Source organism: Fundulus heteroclitus, chromosome 18 (genome assembly GCF_011125445.2).
Source record: "Fundulus heteroclitus isolate FHET01 chromosome 18, MU-UCD_Fhet_4.1, whole genome shotgun sequence".
In the NCBI taxonomy this organism is placed as follows: domain Eukaryota; kingdom Metazoa; phylum Chordata; class Actinopteri; order Cyprinodontiformes; family Fundulidae; genus Fundulus; species Fundulus heteroclitus.
The window spans coordinates 12197167-12218481 of NC_046378.1; the positions used below are offsets into that span (position 1 = coordinate 12197167).

Genomic DNA, 21315 nt, shown 5'->3' on the forward strand with positions numbered 1-21315 from the left:
AAAAAATACAATTATCCAGCCAGTATTCACTCACTCAAACTATCAGTACACATCCATACATGAAGACCCTTCAAAACACATAATCATTTAATGCTTACAAGTTATAATTTAAAAACGAAGAGATATTCACACATTATATTTTTAGTGTAGTTATCTTGATAATTAAGCAAAGACTCCAGCATGCCGAAGTCTGCCTAGCTCTGGCTCATTTTTCCTCGAGCATAGATGTACAAATCCATCCTATTTTTCTCTCCTTCATCTTTCCAGCTGCATTTAAATATCAGGATCAACACATTTCACACCATTTGTGGTTAAGGAGACTTTATAGGACAGAAACCGATGTCCATCTTTACACGTGCCCGTGCGGAGGTTATTTCCAACCAACAAAACCAGTAAACCCCTTCCTTCAATAAACCTTTTCCTTGAAGAAACCGTCTCCCCCATCTCTCCTGCTCCTTGTGGGAGTTTCAGTGTGAGGGTAAGAAAAGTGTTGGCGTAAATTCAAAATGACAGCGAGGCAAAGAGAGAATCAAAGAGATCAGGGAGACGAGAAATGTAGGAGGACAGATCACAAATGCCAGAGCGAGCGAGCGAGAGAGAGAGAGAGAGAGAGAGAGAGAGAGAGAGAGAGAGAGAGAGAGAGCGAGAGAGAGAGAGGCACAGGTTCCACTGATAACTACTATAACTGGGTCGTGAGAGCCAGAAGTTTCTGCCCAGGCTGTCAGACGTTTTGGTCTCACCTCTGTGTGTGTGTTTGTGTGTGTGTGTCTGTGTGTGTGTTTTTTCTTCAGAACTGGGCTCATTAGAGTGGTATTAACACATTCCCAATTCCTGAAGGAACAGGGAAAGCGGGTTGAAAAAGGCAGAACACAGAGCTCCTTCCTTTTAGCTTGAGAAGTCTGATGAGATGAAAAGATCTTATTACAGTTTCTCAAGCAATTATTAGTCATTTTGATCTTTTTGTACAAAAAAAAAACCCAACATGAGATTTAGGTAATTTGGATATTCCATGAACTGTTTTAATTATTTGTATGTACATACTTTTCCTGACTACACACTTTTCTTCCAATCCATTTTGGAATATCTTTAGAATCTATAAAACTTGCAGTACTGGAAAAAGACATGTACCAAAACTAAAGGGCAGGCTAAATCATGCACAGCACCTCCACACAGTTATTGGCACTAGGGATGCTGGGTATCGATTAATGAGTTAATCTAAAGTTGATTGATCTTATCGATCAACTAACGATTACTTGATAAGCGGCCATTTAAACCCTAGTTTCTCTTGTATCAAGAGTGTCTTTTAGCATCATGTCTTTTTTTTTTTACCATGTTACAATTTTTTGCGTAACACCTTCTGCTTTTCTGTCATCACATCCTTGACTTCTGAGCATTTCAGTGTTTTGGTTGTGAAACTGACGCTGCTCCTCCAGGCAGCCCCGATGAATGGAAACCATTTAGCTGACATCTTAAGGAGCTTTTTTAGTATTTCTATTTTATAAAAGAACCCCATAAAGAGCATTTTGCATCCTCACCAGACTCAGTTTGGACCGCTTCATGTTGCGTCCACGATTACCATTTTCTCTTACTACTGTGGTGTGGCTCCCCTTCAGAATGACCAGCAGTGTCCTCTGGTGCATGACAGCCATATACAAAACTGAAAGAAGATCTAAGCGGACGTTATCAGTTAATCGGATGGAACTAACTTTAATCTAATTAACTATTAATCGATAATTATTTGTAAGTCAATTATTTGTTTGCATCTCTAGTTGGTACCCCTGGTAAAGATGTGTAAAAAGCCTTAAAGTAAATGGGTGTTAAAGGTGACTTGGTGATCTCGATGCCACTCTTTTTGCTCTTCTCTAACGAGGAGCTCTAAAGTCTTTTTTTCCCATACCAGTTGCTTAAAACTTAAATTTTTTTGTTCTGACTAGAAATATTCAAGATTAGACAAATAGCCGTTTTTTTTTTTTTTTTAACTTACTAGGTTAATATACACCTGTTCTCCCATCTTTCCTACATTGAAGAAGAGTGTTTCAGATGCTCACAGTCACAAGTTTGATCTCAAGACCAAAAGCTCTTCGTTGTTCCCAGGACTCCGCTCGTTACCAGGGGATATCGAGCTTTTTCAGCTGCATTTCTAACGCTCTTGCCCTTTTTCTGTTAGGTCTGCTGGAACTTGAAATGATTTCAAATCTGTTTAAAAATGTATCGTTTTAAGCGGCTTTTAATTCCAGAGAGTATGACTATTGTTTCTTCTATGCCTTTTATAGCTGATTTCATTGCTTATATTGCATTTTATTGCTTATTGATTTTTGTTATGTTGTCATTCTTGTTTTCTATTCTGATTGTTATTCACCTGTACAGCACTTCGGTTGCCTTTTGGTTTGAAAAGCGCTTTATAAATAAATAAATGAATGAAATGAAAAATAGGTCCCCGTGTCAACCCCTGCATGTTTACCCCAGGAAAACAGGAAGTCATGCATTATTTAACATTTAACATTGCTAGACACTTTGATCAAGTCAAAAACTGAGGAAAGAACTACAAAAACGCTATGGTTACATTAATTTCATAGAAATCATTTAGAATTATCAGTTATGTTTTTAAAGTTTTTCTAACATCTTTAATGGTGTAAATGAATCTGCACTTTCTCAAATGGCTGTTTTAAATAGGTACTAAAACCAGAGTAAAATCCAAATGAATTGTGGAAAAGAAAAATAAACAGGAGAGAACAGCAGTAAAAACATTTAATTTCAATTCTTAATAATTGGGGATTTGAGGGCTGAAACAGCTGTGCAAAGGAAACAAACTAAGAGAACCACTACTTAAAGTTCATCCATCCTATTTACACGCGGTGATTTCTTGTCAGAGCAGCACATCGTCACGGGGTTGGAGCCAGAGGTACACCCTGGACAAGTAACCGGTCCCTCACTGGAGAGAGAGAGAGAGAGAGAGAGACACACACACACACACACACACACACACACAAAACCATGCATGCACTCCCTTCCACCTAATTTGCAATTAAGAAAACTCAAAAGACCTAACAGGCATGGATTTAAACTGTGGGAAGAAGCAGAGCACCCCAGAAATAACATGCAAACCCCACACAGTAAGGTCCTGCTCAAAACTCCCACCCAGGAACTCACTGCAAGTCAACTACCCACCCATTGCTAGTTGCCTCAACTCAGCACACTGGTGGCCTGTTTGGCACTAGTACATCTAGGAGGTACAATCTGATTGAAGCTACCGAGCAAGCTGAGCTAAAAGCTCTTATCACAGACCTAGGTCAAAAATTGGTACATGTAGGGCGTATGAAAAATTCCCTTACACTACCACTTCTCACATACGTAGTACACACCATGTCTTACTTTCAGAGAAATGAGGTTGTTTGCATTTGTGCAAAGGCTACACACACGGGATTCTACACAGCAAAACTATGGGCACGGATGGCCAACCAGGGATTTGGCCTTTACTTTCCAGGCTGTGACATGGAATGCTGAGGATCTGTAATCCATTCACAAATGACCTTAGTGAAGTCTGGTAAACCTTGAACAGAGCAAGAGAAAAACAGCAAAGTGCTCCTTCTCACTCATTTCAGTTTCTCCAGTAAGTCGCATATTATTAAATGAGCTGATTAACCATGACTGCCAGCAGCGCTCTTCTTTGCATTAGTAATGCACTAATTGATATCGCTCCATCACTCAGAGAAAGGCATTAAAATGTCATGCTGTTGCTGACTGAAAATGCCTGTAGGCATAAAAATGGCCAATTTTAGTTGCTGTCAGGATTGTTTCAGGGTGCCCAATATGTTGAAGTCGGATGGAATTTATAGGCTTAATAATACCTAAAAATTAGTTTAGCGTGGCACAGATTTTAAATAAAATACAGTGCCCTGCGAAACCAAATACCTCTCAACTGCTTTTCACATTTAGTGACATTTAAAGCACACACAAGAATGTATTTTATAGGGATTTTATGAAATAGACCAACACTGTGCAATTTTGAAAAAGTTTTTTCATCCATTCATATTCAGCCCCCTTAAGTTACTACTTTGTAGAGCCAACATTTGCTGCAATTACAGCTGCAAGTCTTTTAGGAGGATGTGTATACCAACATTGCACATCTAGACATAAAAACTCTGCCCATTGCTTTTTCGGAAGTAACTCAGGCTCAGTCAGACTGATTAATATTTAAGTTCTACTACAGAGTCTTGTTTGGATTTAGGTCTGGACTTTGGCTGGGCCATTCTAACAAATGGACCAGGTTTGACCATAATTGATCATTCAACTGGGGCTCTGGGTGTGTAGTGTCATTTTGCTACTGGAAGGGAAACCTTTGTCCCACCCTGAAATCTTTTGAAGCCTCTAACAGGTTTTCTTCCATAACTGTGTTGTATTTAGCTCCACCCGTCTTCCAACCAACTCTTTCCTGTCCCTGCTGAAGAAAAGCATCCCCGCAGCCTGATGCGGCCACTACTATGTTTCCCAGTGGGGTTAGTTTGCTCAGGGAGATGCGCAGTCTTTGTTTCCTTCCACACTTGGCATTTTTATATAAATGTTCCATTTTGGTTTAATCTGACCAGAACACCTTCCTCCACTTCCTCCTCCTGTCCTCTACATGGCTTGTGGCAAATTGCAACTATGACTTCTTGTGGCATTCTTCTTACAATTCTTTCACAATGGCCAGATTTGTGCCATACTCTTTCCATTCTCAGATGCTGCTCGCATGGACTTGATGCTCAATTCCGATTTTTTGCTGAAATCAGATTTTTTTTTTTAGGTAGCCGTTTATACTACTATTAAATGCGACCGCCATCATACTGCTGTCTGAAGCTCAGCATCAGCTGGTCTCAGAGGTCGCTTTGTGTTCAAGACCACAAAGCGACCCACATGCGGGCAGAACAGGAGACGTCACACAGCAGCACACTGTTTACGGAGGTAATGGTGAATGTAATTGTTTCTAGAAGTGTTCAATAAAGTTTTGTTAAACTTGTTGTTTCTCTATAAGAAAGTTGATTAGCAATGGGGCCAATAATATTAAGACCACATCATAGCAAGATAAAGGTAAGAAAAAAGGTTGCATTTCCCTGCATTGTGAACGTAGCCCCTGTGGTGGTTTTTTTTTTTGGTATTTGCTTTGGTTTCTTTACTTTGGTTCCCTACTTTAAACTTCTCCACCACTGTATTCCTGACCCGTCTCCTGTGTTTCATGGTCTTCACGATGCTGCTTGTGTACTAATCTTCTCTAAGTGACAGGCCTTCAGGGAACAGCGAAATTTAAAATCAAACTACAGACTTTTTACCAATCAGCTGACTTCAGCTGTTGATTGCTCTAGATTATATTTATTTTTTCTTCTTCTTTATGTCTGTCACACAAAATCCCAATAAAACAAAGTTTGCAGTCATAATCTGACAAAACGTGAAAACGTTCAAGGATTACAAATAAGTTTGCACACCGCAGGAGTTCCCTTATTGAACCTATTATGCAAATTTTAACAGCATTGCATTTTAAGTAATTATTGGGCCATTTTAAGCGAAGTTGAAACATGCATAATTACGGGCGTCAGAGCCTCTTAATATCCCTTGTAAATAAAAATTTTTTTAAGAAGACTCCAAGTAGCGACTTTATTTAACACCATAGGCATGGATCATTTTTAGCTGATGTGTGCAAAGGTATGTCCTGTAAATGCTCCAGCTGATCAAATCTATCACAACACTAGGTGTGTGTTTGTCCCCAGTGATCATGTACCTGCAGGATACAGCTGGTGATGTCAGAGGCTATCTTGGCGTGCGGCGTGTCCTCTGCGCTTTCCCCTTGAGGAGTCAGGTTATGCTCCAGGCACGACTCCCACAGGCCCACCAGGGCTGTGCTGTGCCGTTCGATGGAGCCCGTTTCTCTGATGGCCGTGGTGATGCGCGTGATGCAAATCTCCACCACGGCCTGATCATTGTCGTTGGTCAAATAATCCTGTCAGCCGGCATAAAAAAAAAAAGCACGATGCAAGAATTTTAATAATACATGACAGAATAAATAATTCATTAAAGGGACATTTGCTTTGCAAGCATTTGCATAACTCTCAGAGGTCTTTTTTTATTGGTTTGACCTATTTAGATAAGCTCACTGACCAGGGAGCAGGAGATGTCCTTGATCTGATCCAGAGCTTCAGACAGGCAGTCTTCGATCTCCGTGTCCTCTAAGGAGAACAGGTCTCCTGCTCTGGACAGGTCCCTCTGGCCGAGGACCCGACTAAACAGCTGGTGCATTCTGACCCTAAAGGAGTAGTCCTCTGAGACCAGCTGATGCCGAGCACTTTATGATCCCGTTTTTGAGGATGAGTAAAACATAATGGTGCAGGGAAGATCCTGAACTACAGGAATAACTTTTCTGTTCCCCCTATTCAACGCCATCCAGAGTTCTTTGCATTTTAATGGCAGCATCAAACGTCCGCTTCAATGAGTCCAGGATCAGGTAGGCTGGATGTGACTGGACCAGTTTGAGCCGAACCGTTTTGGCCCAGCATGAGGTCGGTTACTGGGAAGATGAGCCATATTCTGGAGAAAGGAGTCCTGAAAGAGCATTGTCCTGAAGGAGAGAGGAGAGAGAGAAACAAAGCAGGAACAATTCAAACACCGGCCACGACAAGACAGAAGGTAGAAACGATAACAAACCACCAGATGTTCGGGCAGCAGAGCTGATTAGTTTCTGCGTCAGCTGCAGAGAAGAACAGCTGTTTGGGCGGCTCTTCTCCGTCACTGAACAGAGACAGATGGGCCTGCAGCTGGAAAGCAAGAACTTCTACAAAATTCAGTAGAGTTTGGAACCAGGCTAGCTAAATGTCAGTAGTGGACTCAAATAATAATGTTATAGAAGTCAGACGATGAGTCAGCAATCCAGACCCTCCAAGAAGTTTATCATTACAAGTAAAAATATGAATTTATTTAAGAAATATTTCGTATAGTATGATATTTACACCAATCAGGCATGACATTATGACCCCCTGTCTAATAATTGTTTCCCCTTTTGCTCCCAAAAAAGCCCTGACCCTTTGAAGCCTTGATTGCCGTGGACCCCTGAGAGGATGTTGAGGTATCCGGCACCAAGATGTTAGCAGCAGATGCTATAATTCCTGTAAATTACGAGGGAGGGCCTCCTGTTTGTCCAGAACATCCCACAGCTGCTTCATTGAATAGACTTTTCTAGCAAAAACGTGAAAACATCCGAGGCAACACTGTTTCTTTTAAAAGTGCATGATCTTCAGAAATGCTTAGGCAAGGCAAGTTTATTTATATAACACTTTTCAGTAACAAGGAGATTCAAAGTGCTGTTAGGTAGGTGGTAGGTGTCAAAGTAACGTGCGCATGGATGGAGGGACCCGAGGTTTCCCAGAAGAACGCTGCCCAAAGCATCTCATTGCCCCCAGTGGCTTGCCATCATTCCAGGGGGCCATGTATTCCCCAGGTGAGCAATCCACATCCAGTCATTCATGTGAGGTAAACAAAAATGTAATTTATCACTCCAGACCACCTTTCTTCCATTGCTCCGTGGTCCGGTTGATGTTAACGCCCCCCTTGTTGGTGCTGCTGACGGTGGACAGGACTCAGCATGGGCACCCTGACTGGTCTGCAGCTATGCTTCCCCATATTCCACTAACTGTGACGCACCTGTGCTGTGTGTGTTCGCAGCACTTTCAGCTACATTGACTTGCCTGCTGGACCTAATCACATGGGACGACATTCGCTCTGCACATGTATCACAGACCCTTGGTCGCCCACGATCCTGTCGCCGGTCCACCGCCGTTCCCTCCTTTTGACAGATGCTGATCACTGCAGAGCGGTAAGAGCTCACAAGAGCAGCAGGTTTAGATGCTTGCAACAAATCGTGAAGAAATCCCAACATGGCCTTCCTTAAACCCACTCAAATCCTTACACCGGTCAGGCTTTCCTACTTCTAAGACATCAAATCTAAAGAAAAAACGCTCACTGGCTGCCATACTGTATGTATTGCCCCCATTAACAGGCGCCATGATGAAAAGGCAACCAGTGATTTTTGCTTCATCTGTCAGTGGTCATAATGTTTTATGTGCAATAGTCAGAACCTAAAGAAAAAAAGGGGATCCAAGAATTTCCAGTGAGATTTAGTTTATTATGTGACAAAATGGAGACATTGACCTCCACAGATCAGCACCGGGCAACAAGGTCATCAACCCCACTGCAGCTGGCAGTTCACACATTTGCTGGGCAAACATGAGAGGAATCACAGAGAGGATTCCCCCCCCCCCCCCAACCCACAAAGACTTTAAATCCAAGGTCATTCTTTTAAAATCTCCCCTCCCCATGCAAGAGCATGGTTCATATTTGATGGCTTGATCTAAAGCAACCAAACCGTACGTGGCTTCCAAAGTGCACACAGAGGCATTTTTATCTGTCTCAAGAATGATGCCTTTTTGGCATGAACTTGCATGCTGACACACTTAAAGTGTAAGACACAGTATTATAATCGTTGTTGTTGATAAAATATATATTTCCACGATTTAAGATACAGGTCTGTACTGTGCGCTCCGAGTAAAGATAATGTTGTGGGAATTGAAAAGCAGCATGTTAACCATTTACCTGCTGCTCACCTTGTCAGATTCAATTAAACATTAAAACATTAACTCTAAAAACAGCAGAACCAGAAAGCACCAATACTCCCACACCAGGTAATCTGGGATCCTTTGCGTCCTTCTCTCCTAGAACGGGCTGGTAAATAAATGCATCTGTGTCACTGTGTGCTTCCAGCACAAGCTTCCCCCTACAATCGGACACAATCTAATCCTCACACAGTTTCTCTGAGAGCCACACAGGAGTGGGCCTGAGCCAGACCAAAGGAAAACACAAAGCAGATCACTGGGGAGACTTATCTCTTCTGCCAAGCCAGTCCCGGCCATGAAAGCTATCCCACTGCCAGGGCACCCCAACAGGAATCCTTGCTGGTCCAAGCCAGGACCGCAGGACCAAAAATAAAACCGAACAACTGCAGAACAAAGAGATTTATCCGTAACACATTGGCATGCCAACAGATGCACATTCCCATTTACAGGATAAGAGATGCTTCCTGGGAAGGAAGGCATTTTCCCCCCTCATTTTCCACAACTAAAATTATTTTTATTTCTGCTTTGTAGTATTCAATAAAAGTTTGCTGAAGTCCATGTCCAAATTTGGTGTCAGTTTAAAATTGTTCGATAAATGAGACCCACAAAATGCCTTTTTGATATTTCTCTATTTTATATGTATATGCCTCTCCAGTATCTAGTATTCTTAATTTTAAGCCTCACTGCCTGTTTTGCCATTTAACAAAAAGAATTCAGTATATCATTCATATGCATGAAGAGACAAAGGATGCAAAGCCTTCCCAGTTGGACATTTATAGTTACACCTCAAAACAGCGAGTATTGGTTCAGAGTTTTTATGGTTAATTAAAGCACCCAAAATGATGTGCCAATTAAAGCTGAAGTTGTTCATTGTATTTTGAACTCAAAATACCACCTATATCTGCATACAGAACTGTTTCAAGGGGAAAACACATGACAGATAAGGAAAAGTGGGTTGCCAAGTACAAATGATCCACCAACACTGTGACTTTATATATAGAAGCACACTGAAAAACTGACTTCTACTAATGTAAATAACAAGAATGTAAGAAGGCTAGAAAAATATCTTTTGAACGATTTTCTTATATCTGCTTATGTCAGAGGTCTAATGAACTGGGATCAGCAGGTTAAAGCTTTACAGATACCAAAGAGAAAAAACATGCCTTTTATTGGTGCATCATTTTTATGTATTTGCCTCAATTCTGCAGTTCTTGTTTCGGTGTTTCTTGAGTCCACCGTGTGAGATGTTGTGTTCTGCGTTGTTCAAATGAGAAAAATCTCAATATGTTGCATGCATGTTTAACTTTAATTAGAATCACAGCTTATCAGCCATTCAAGCCATTTTTAAAAAGGGACCAAACATGCCGTTTCATATAATTTTGCCTCCACACTGAACATGAACCAGAGATAACAATGGAAAGCTTTTAGAGAAATTCAGAAATAAGATCCAAGACATCTATATTAAAGGACGAAACTAACAGAACATCTTGAAGAAGATTAATGTTCCTGTGACCACAGCTGCTAATATGTTTACTTTTAGAGATCATGGAACAGCTTCTCTGGACATGAATGCAAAAGGCAACCCCATGTTGATCAGATGGATAGTGTGGATTGTACTAAAAACCATAAAAAGCATCCTCAAGCTGAACTCCAAGGTACTCAGTAGGGCTGGATGATGAACCACATTTGCAATATGATGTCAGTTTTAAAAGATGCAATTTCCAAATCGCAGAGGTCTGCAATTTGTCACTATGTAACAATTAATACTGTCAATAAACAATACAGAGTTCGCATACGAGTAATGTATTAGCTCTACAGTAGGCACTAACATCATAAAGGGGATGATATTAGGAAGGTATTGTCACAATGTAGGGTTGTTCGTTTTTGAACTTTTACATTCTCACCGTGCTCCACTCATCCCAGCTATCACTCACCTTAATTAGTTCCACCTGCTGCCACTAATCAGACTCACCTGGCTCACCTGTCACTCTCCCTACATATTCCTCCCTCATTCAAGCTCCCAGAGCCAGAACGTCTCGTCTCACTGCCTGCAAGTGGTTTCCCCAGTGGTTTTATTGCTCAGCCTGATAGTTGGTTTAACTAGTTGGTTTGTTTCTGCCTGCAACACCTGGTCAAGTCAACCTCTGCCTGCACGGTCCGGTCTGCCTGTTTTCCCTGTCACCTTTGTCCTTCTAAAATAAACATTTTAAGATGTAAACCTCTGTGTCCGGCTACAACATCGGCTTCCCAGCATGCACAATTCATTACAGTTACTAAAATGTTTTTTTACTTCCTGCTTACGTCCCCTCCATCACATGATAAAGATTGTTAATGAGGCTTGAATCCCAGACCTTGAGTTCAGACTGAAGTTTTTGTATTTTTAACTTTTGTGCAACTCTAGTCTAAATTACTGATTCCATTCCCCATCTCTGATGCACAGCAATGTTTAATTAAATCACAATATTTTCTTATGCCCTGTCAACAGTTTATACGTTGCCCTCGTTCTGTCTGGCTGCCTCCTCCAACCCAAACAGCACATACTACATTAATCTGCAGTATTAAATTCAGGCAGAAAGTTTACGGTCGTCTATCTCCGTCTTAGTCTTGTCGTGGACTAATAGCTGGTTTAATAAAAGATGAGGTATGAATTCTGTCACCCGCGACCCTAAACACAAGAATGCAGATATAGAAAATGAAAAGTCAGTTAAATGTGCGCCTACCAGACGGAACAAATTAAATGGTAGCGGGACACAGAGGCAAGGAGGCAATAGGACGCGTTTTAGAAGGCAAAAAAATTCAAGAGGAGGGAGATACAACAGTCACCTATTCAGATAAAAAGAAAAAAATAAAGCATGGGAACCGAAGCTAGATATGGATAGTGTTTCGGTGCCCTGACCTCCAAATCCAAACTGCAGAATACAGTGTTTCCATTAGTTCTCTTGAATGCTGTACACAAAATCACAGCCTGTTTATGTACAACCAGAGCCTGTGCTCTCAATATGTCACTGAGCACCTGTGTGTGTGTGTGTGTGTGTGTGTGTGTGTGTGTGTGTGTGTGTGTGTGTGTGTGTGTGTGTGTGTGTGTGTGTGTGTGTGTGTGTGTGTGTAAGCAGGGGGGAAAAAAATGAACGTGAGGAATTTCAGTTCTTAAACAATCAGCAAGTTACTATTAATCACCAAGTTACGGCTCGGCGAGCTTAGGAATGTGCCCTTTAAACACACACACACGCACAAGATTCAACAATATTTATTTCTGGGAGATTTATTTTAAGAATAACCGCTGCAATTGACTCAAGCTAACTCTACAATAAAGTGCCACCCTGAAGTGTAAGTTTTGCCCTTAAAGGAGACGATTTAGACCCCTGAGAGAAATTGTTTTTCTCTCAGGGGTGTGAAAAGTACTCTTTTTTTTTTTTATTTACTGTATATCTGGCTATTGGTTGTCACAGCTTCTGGGTCGGTTTCCCTCGCCCTCCTCTGGCAACCTAAAAACATCCAGTGAATTTAAGGTGAACTTGTAGCAGAGACCTGGACGCCGCAGAGAAGCCGTGAGGAGGGGGGGCCGCTGGGTGAGGGTAGACGGTGGGGGTTACTGAAAGAATTACAGGCTATGTAAGGACAATGTGACCAATGGGCCCCTCTCCTTTTTTTTTTTTTTTTTCATTCTCCACTGTCACCACTTCTGGCTTTTTCTGAGCAGATTGAGGGAGAAAACACTGACTCTTTTGTATAACCTACGAAGACAGACCCCTCCTTCCTTCCGTCACCAGTCCCCCCCCCCCCCCCCCCCTCCCTCCTCTCTTTCTGCTCAGTGGGCCCTGTCTTTCTGTGCAATGTGCACCTGCTCAGTCTGCAGAACATCACATACACAAGAACTCACACAAATACTTCTGAAAAGAGCTAAGTGAAAGGCTGAAACAGAAGTAAAGGGGGAAAAAAAAGCTGCATGCCAGTTATCTCCAAAGCACTGCTTCATCAAAAGATCACATACAATTCTCCAAGTAGAAAACAAAACACTTCTTAGGTCATTTTCATTTGTTTTATTTGATGTAAAATGTTCAAAACTCTAGTTTGTATCTGTAGTTAAAAAACAAGAACAACTAAATGAAGGATGGTATGAATTATTGGAGTACAGGCAGCCTAAACGTTGACATTCAAAGAGCAAATCCCACCTCTACGTGTTCCTGTGCAACATAGATGGTGTACCCATGCCAGGATCTGAGACTTCAAATTAGTGGCAATGATTTGCTTTTGCCATTTTCTGCTCTTCAAAGACACTCTGTACCCATGTACGTGATCATTGTCATCTTATTTTTCTTCCTGGCTAAGTATTTTGATTAATTGCAGTCACAGAGTTGAAACTAGATATTTACATATAAATTAATAATAAATAAGGCTTCCTTTTTACAGTCAGTTGGGATTACCAAAATATTTTTTACAGACAGTGCTGAATCATGGTGGTGTGGATTGCAATACTGTTGCCTTGCAGCAAGAAGATCCTTGGTTCAAATCTCAACCAGAGGACTTTTGACACAGAGTTCACCCGTTCTTCCCCTGCACGTGTGGGTCCTTCCAGGCAATCCAGCTTCCTCCCACAGAAAAAAAAACATGACTATTAATATTATCGATCTCACTAAGATTTGATTGAGTGTGTGGATGGTTGTTTGTCTTGTTTCTCTCTTAGTGTTGCCCTGTGATGGACTGGCGACCTCTCCAGGGTGTGCCTTTCTCTCACCCAATGACTGTTACTGGAAAAAGGACCAAACCCCTCACCCCGCTATGTGGGTTTAGACAGTGGATAAATGGATTACTTATGAACACCTGGATCACTGTTGCTATTTGGAAAGCCCAGATAATGTTAGGTTTTTTTTAGGCTTCTCATTAAGGTTAATTCCCCAAGACTGGACTTAATTAGACTCACAGCTCTAGATAAATTTTAAGACAGCACCTGCTTCCTTGTGAGATAACAAAAAAGCAAAACAAATGATGTAAGATATTCAGAACTGAACTGTAGATGCCTGACAGGCGACATGTTCATCTATTCACACCACCATCTACAGGAATTAACAGCGTCACTTCATCAGACTGTTCTGTGTGCAAAGTAGAAATGCTTATGTAAATATCAGCCCCAGAACAAAAGCTAAAGGCTGAAGCTGGTAAGAGAGTCTTTATCAGCACTGAAACAAGTCCTGTAGTACAAGGGATGAAAGGCCACACAGAGAAGCCAATAAGGCAGAAAATAACATGACAAAGTCTGATAAAATACCATACTGGACATGTGGAGACATGTCCTGTTGTCTGATGAGTGTTTGGCCATAATAACCATTGTTACAGTTGAAGGAAAAAATGAGGACTCTTGCAAGCCTGAGGAAACAAGGCTATTCTGCCAGAAACGAATGCAGTGGATACATAATTTTGGGAATCCTAACTGACCTCAAACAGTAAAAAAGAATTGTCTGATTGAATGACAGACAGTAAAAAAAGGTTTGCCCTAATATATCATTATATAAATATCTAGGGTCATAAAATTAAGTTCAATTGAATAAAATTATATTATATGAGGTGTTCCGGGCACGTCCCACCGGGAGGAGGCCCAGGGGAAGACCCAGGACACGCTGGAGGGACTATGTTTCTCAGCTGGCCTGGGAACGCCTTGGGATTCCTCCTGAGGAGCTGGCCCAAGGGGCTGGGGAGAGGGACGTCTGGGCCTCCCTACTGAAGCTGCTACCCCCGCGACCCGACCCCGGATAAGCAGAAGAAGATGGATGGATGGACAGATGGATGTATTCCAAATCAGATGGATGGTTTATGCCAATTGTTAATCCGAACAGCATCCATCTAAACTCTTGTTCTGAACTTGTAATTCGTCTTGGGGCACCTGCTGTTGGTGTGGCTGAGCCTGTAGCTTAATTAGGGAGTACAGTAATGTCTCAGCCATTCTTAGAACCTGGTACAGGTCCATTCTGGATGCTCAGTCACAGAACAAACACACTTCCGCATTTGTTTTCTTCCCAGCGTCGTTGGAAGTACAATTTCTTATTGTGTCTTTTTTCTTTTGTTTAGGGAAATTTGAGAACTCTGCACATTTCAGAGTGATTCTATTCTGAATTAATCCTGATTCGTTAAAACACACATCATGATCAGATTAAATGATGTTGTGCCCATATAAACAATGCATTCCGATCATTTTAAAAAGATTTTATTAAAAATTTCAATTCGATCAAGGAATTTTGCGCATGTAAACACAGCTTACAATTGCACACACAAACCAAAAGACATACTGGTTGAAATAGTCTGTAAGAAATGGCCCCAAGAATTGTACAAACTGATCTTGCTACCAGAAAAATTCTGGTACGGAACAACAACAACAACAAACAGCAAAAGGTGTAAAACGGTATAAGGCATAATGACCAGCACCCAAAACACTTTTTCCTGTCCTGTGCAGAAACTCATGTTCTGCTCAAATGATACTATTCAAATCTGACCAGGTAAATAGCTGTTCTATAACTGGGCCGGTCGGTTGCATAAATCATGCCTTGAATTTCATAAATAAGTAAGATGGAAAAGTTGCGAAGAAGAGAATCCCAAAAGAGCCCTTTGGTAGCAGGTCCACACTCCTGCAGAGAAAGGAGTTCAGACTTGAGAGATGGATCCCCAAGGCTTAGCAATGCAACACTGTAGGACTATTGTATTACTGTACGTCTGTTTTGAGAGCGGGAAAGTTCTCCATAATTAATGTCTTGGTGTTATGCAGCTGCAGAGCTGACGTGGAAGTATTGGGGGACAGGAGCTGCAGAAAATAGCTACTGTAAGAGGCCAAAGATGGAAAGATTGACAGGAGGAGAAACATGGGGAGACAAGTAGAGAAAATAGAGGGCAGGGCAGAGGAGAAATTCTCTCTCCCTTTGTTGAGAGCAAACAGCGATGGGTTGATTCGACCAAGGCCACTTAATGCCACACATATGGTTCTGAATGTCTAATGATTCACATTCATAAAGAATAATGCTCCAAGGCTTTAAAAATTCTTTCTCCTAATCTCCAACAGATACAGATTTTTTTTTCTTCATATATTCATGTACATCCTTTCTCTCTCTCTCTCTCTCTCAACACTAACAAACTGATGAGCGTATCAGAGCCTTTGTTGGGATTTATCGTCTTGGCCACAGACACTGACAAATGGCACTGCTTGAGATTAAACTACCAACTGGATGATGATTACTCTGCCCCAGACTGAAGCAGAAAGAGGGCACAAGTGACTAATAGCAGCGAGGTGACGATAAAAACATTCAGACACAGTTTAATGTCTGCTCACAGCTCACACACAGACTTCAGCAAAGTGCTGTCTCTGGAGCCAGCTTATACATAGTAACGCAAAACACGAATGACAATTAAAAGACATTAAGTCATCTATTAATTATGTCACAGGTGATCCACACAAAACTAGTTTACAAAGTAGAGATGTGGAGAGAAGTTGGCTGATGATCACCTACCTGAGCGGAAGAGTGGATGCAACATAGGTGCCCTGACAACAACACTGTTCAGTGTAGAAGCTGTTCCTGGGTGAAGTTGGCTATTTATAGTATTAGAGAGGTATTTATCAACAAAGCACTGGGTCTAAAAAGCTATTTTTAAAGGAAAATGTATTTTCTATCGCATGCTGAGAAACATTTAGGGTTCAATCAAGCTGTGAGCGAGTAAAAGACAGCAATGCTTTCAACAGGCAGGCTTAAACGGTCTACAGCAAAATGGTAAATGGCTTGTACTTGTATAGCGCTTTAACTAGTCAGCTGACCCCAAAGCGCTTTACACTACAATCAGTCATTCACGCACACATTCACACCCCGACGGTGGAGAGCTATGGTAGCAGCCACAGCTTCCCTGGGGCAGACTGACAGAGGTGAGGCTGCCATACATCGGTGCCACCGGGCCCTCTGACCATCGCCAGCAGGCAATTGAAGTGAAGTGTCTTGCCCAAGGACACAACCACTGAGACGGTCGTAGAGGGGGATCAAACCAGCAACTGATTTGCCGTAAGCAGAAAACCATCATAATTAAAGGAATTATAGGTTTAAAAACAAGGAAGCAAGGCGATAAAATAAAATGTTGCTGTTCTTACACCCTCTAATAGTTGTTAATTAGAAATTGGAATGGGTCAAAATTGGTAACTGGCTAGACAAACCTTAAGAGAAACAACAACAAAAACAAGATCAGAAATTGGCTACAGTCCTGAACATTGTACTCAGAAATGTTAAACAATCCTGCTAGCCTTACAGTAAAAAAAAATATCAGCTTCAACGAATACTGATTATTCAAAAAAATATTTTGATACCAACTGTGTTTATTTAAAGGTGGGACAACAGGGGGAATAGATGAAACTATTTTACTTTTCTAAAACTTGAACATATGTCAATATTGTTTTCATTTTTGTGTCTTGGTGGCTATACATGAACTATCTGACTGTCTACAAACACAACTGTGTCAAAATGCTGCAACTCTAGCATAAAATACTGGAACAGAGAAGGTTTATCGTTATGTTTTAGTCTCATTTTATGCTACTAAGAGGATTTCCATGACAGAGAGGATATTTTCTGGTTGGTGTTGGGCATAAACTGCCACACTTAGCCAACTAACATTCACACATAATCTCAAAACCATTTATTATTCATTGCACTTCCTGCTGTGGCCTGCAGCATAAACTCTGAATCTGAACGAAAGGAAGCAAGTTTTTCCGGGCTTGGCATCTGAGTAAAACCCAGGAGAACAGACAGATTAAAGGGATCATCTCGGTGCACAAAACATCAGGACCTCAAAGTGCTTTCAGATAAGATCTGCTCTTGCTTAATGTGTCTCGAGGTCGGAGGAGACATCTTTTTGGTAACCTTTGCTCCTGAAAGTGTAATAAAAAAGAGAAATGCACAGCTTTCTCTTTTTGGTGTACGTCATATAGGTTATGCTCTAAAAATCGAAATGTGGCATGCAAAGGCTTTTGAAGTTATCTTCAAATGGAATAAACTGTGCTAGCTTTCCCTTGAGGAAAAACAGATATTCTGATATGTAAACCAGTGTCACATGATAAAAAAAACTGCAGCAAGCCCCTATGTAGTAGATGCACAACACTCAAATCATAAAAGCTGGGAAAATGTTCATTTAAAATAGATCCTTAGCAATGTTTTGAATTATTTTTATTCAAATATAGTCTAAATCTGTTTACAGGGTACCCCACCTATTACTCCTTGGTGGTGATGGTCACCGGTTCCCCTGACTCTTACCAAGATTAGGCAGTTGTAGAAAGAAATAGACCAATCAATGGCTCACCCTGACCTGCCCCCAGTAATATGTGAAGAATTAGTATTGCAGGATATTTTTAGTAAGAATTGAAGAAAACAACCTAGAAAACATTTAATGATCAGGTATTACCAACAACTCCTCCTTGAACCACACCCTTAACATGGATGGGGGTTGAGTGCTCAGTGATCCCAGGGGCTATGTGGTCCAGGACTAAAGGGTCTCCCATGACAAGTTTGCCATGGATGGCGGGTCAGACAAAGATCGGTTCAGAAACCTTCGTGATGACCATTTCAACAAGGCATGGAGCCATGCCTGGGGTTGGAGCTTGTCAGCAAGCATCTTGTAGCTGGGTTACTCCTCCCAGGAACTGACCAAGCAACGCCCAAACAAGTGATGTGAGGTGAGGCCCTAGTGGACCCATAACCTGCCGAGGGAGACAATGATTGGTGCAATGAAGATTGGATGGCAGTCAAAGGCGGAGGAATCGGCGATTCGATCAACAGATGCTTAGACTGCTTCTAAAGATGTGGAATGTCATCTCACTGGTGGTAAGGAGCCTGAGCAGGAAGTCAAGAGATGCTGGCTAGAAAAAGTTGGGCTTTCCTCCACAGAAGCCTTGGGCTCTTGAACCCAGCTCCTTGAGAAAGGCGGGATTGTATTCTACTCTGGAGTGGCCCACGGAGGGAGGCAGCAAGCTGGGGTGGGTTTGGTTGAAACCTCCCAGCTCAGCCTCTTCATGTTGGGGTTTCCCCTACTGGATGAGTGCGGAGTGAGGTCGGAGAGTGGTCTCTGGCTGTTGTTTTGGCTTACAGGCCGAGCAATAGCATGGAGTACTCAGCCTTCTTAGTGTCCCTGGTGGGGGTGCTAAATTGTGCCAGTGTCAGGGACTCCATCATTCTACTGGGGGACTCCAGCGCCCACTTGGGAAAACACAGTGACACCTGTGGGGGGTGTTATTGGGAGGAATGGCCTCCCCGATCGGATCCTGAGTGGTGTTTTGGTATTGGACTTCAGTGCCAGTCATGGAGTGTCCATAAAGAGCGCCATATTCGAGCATAAGGGTGTTCATCAGTCGTATATATTCCACTGCAATGCACTTTCCTCTGTCATGTTTTCTTTGCTTACGTTCTGTTCATGTGCAGCACTTTGAAGAGCTCACACTTCTCAGCTACCCTGGAGTCTACCTGATGGTGGAATCTAAGGCTTCAGAAGGAGCAATGCGATTTTCGTCTCAGCCAGAGAACATCAGACCAGCTCGACACCGGGCTTCCAAAGAGGAGCTGGAGGAGGTGTCCGATATAAAAGTAAGCCTGCGCATCTCTGCTGACTCTGCCACCCCGTGCCCCAGTCCTGAATACGGTTGGGGGGGGGGGGGGGGGGGGCAGCTTGTGTCAGGTAGGCACATGCTCAAAGTTAAAATGAGAGCATGGTAAGAGAGAGCCAGAGAAAAACGCTAGTTTGAAAACAAGTTACACTGTTGTCAAAGCCAAACACGACCACTGCAGGGTGGGAGTTTTTTGGATTTAAGCCAAATAATGCCACCGAAGTTGAACATTTTGGAATGTGACACGATATGAAACTGGCTGGTCTGGCTAAAAACGACCCAGAGTGGCTGAATGAAAACAAATGTGCAAAGCGGGTAGGAGTGGCTTCACCCGCGTTGGCCGAAAACTGTCTTTAACATAGAGCCATGTTGAATTGCATAACTGTGTTCCCTTTTAAACATCAGATAACTTTTTTTTATGTATTTAGTGAGATTATTTTTTTCTGGGGGGGGGGTGGTTAAACATGAAAAGGGCAGGATTACACTGCACCAAACACCTAGCAAGAATAAAAAAAAAGAAAAGAAAAAGAAAGAAAGGAGAAACAACTGAAATGTAGATTTCATATTCATCTCGCCTTAAGAACCCTGGGATGAGGAGTGTGTGTGAATAATTTCATAGAAAAGGTAAGCAAGAACAAGAAATAAATGAGGGCAACTTAATTGACAACATAACTGAAGTGGAAAGTAGCACCCAGAAATATTTCAGCCTCATCAACATCCAGCGGTCTCTGTCTGTCTGTCTGTCTGTGGATGTCTGTGACCTTGAGGAGTCCCCCAGTCTTCCTCTTCTTCATCTTCCTCAGCCGAATCCCCACCTCAGTGTAGTCACACTCAGAGAGGGGGGGCAGCATCCACACTTCCACTTGAACTGAACACGAAGAGACGACATTCTCCTTTTAGGAGTCTCAGACTGAATGTAAGCAATGCAACTGAACTTGCCTTTCAGACTCCCAAGAAACGCATTCCTCTGTATTCCCACAGAAACACCGAGACGGGCATGGGCGTGCAGGTGCGTGCACGAGTAGAAGTGTGTAATCATAGTAATCCGACACTGTGGGATATCAAAATTGAGAGCTGTACTATAAATGTGCTCTCGCTGTGTTTGCGCCACGCCAGATCAATAATGATCAAGTGTTTACGTCCCTCAGCCAACTCAGAAACACCTCTCCTGCCCGCTTTCTCTCTGTCACAGCTACCTGCCTGCATGGAGAGCCAACAAACTATCCGATGCGCGGACATACAGCTCATCCGTGCTCTGCTCATTGATTCCTCCTCGTCCTCTCAACTTTCCAGACGTCAGACACCCTGTGTAGACAGCCACGCGTTTCGCTCAGCTCGGATTCTGTTTCTTCCTAAATGGCGTCAAACAACAAAAGTCCAAGCGGCCTCTGTTTCGAGCAGACAGCTTACCGTCTCCATCCGGGACGCCGGGAGCGCTCTGAGCGGCCGCGGTCCTTCGAGCGGTGCTCCACGGCGGCGCGTTTGTACACATTTACCTCTGCGAGGCTCCGGAGTCCCTCACAGGGCAAGCCCGCGTGTCTGTGCTTGCAGGCGTCCGTCAGCACGGGCAAAGTGCGCCATCGTGTGGCCGGACGGGAGAACGCTGCGCAACAAGTGGAAACGATAGGAGAGGGACTTTTTTTTTCTTCTTCTTGCCTTTATACGACTCCAATCAACTTTCTGTGTTAGATATGATGCATCTAAAGGCAAGGCAAATTTATTTGTATAGCACAATTCAGTACAGAGACAATGCAAAGTGCTTTACATGATTAAAATACAGGAAAATAAAACAAAATATAAGCAAGTAGGAATAAAATGTAGATGAAATAGAACATCAATAAACAGTTGGACTAAAAAAGTTGAACTAATGCTGTTTCAGTAGAACAGTTTAACTAGAACAGTCAAAAGCAGTCCTAAACAAAGGTGTTTTTAATCTTGATTTAAAAGAACTCAGGTTTTCCGCACTTTTACAGTTTTCTGGAAGTTTGTTCCAGATAAGTGGAGCTATAGGAACTAAATACTGCTTCTCCTTGTTTAGTCCTGGTTCTTTCGTGTAATCTAACGAAATAT

General features: G+C 42.2%; 1 protein-coding gene across 1 annotated transcript in view; it reads right to left on the reverse strand.

Moving 5' to 3' along the window:
• Nucleotides 1–20785, reverse strand: part of LOC105934693 (ventricular zone expressed PH domain-containing 1) — a gene marked incomplete in the record, with an annotated part of 84094 nt that extends 63309 nt beyond the window's left edge. The window contains 3 exon segments of the mRNA XM_036149895.1: nucleotides 5753–5971; nucleotides 6130–6586; nucleotides 20656–20785. Of these exon segments, the coding sequence (XP_036005788.1) occupies nucleotides 5753–5971; nucleotides 6130–6267 (357 nt within the window).
• Nucleotides 20786–21315: the final 530 nt, after the last annotated feature.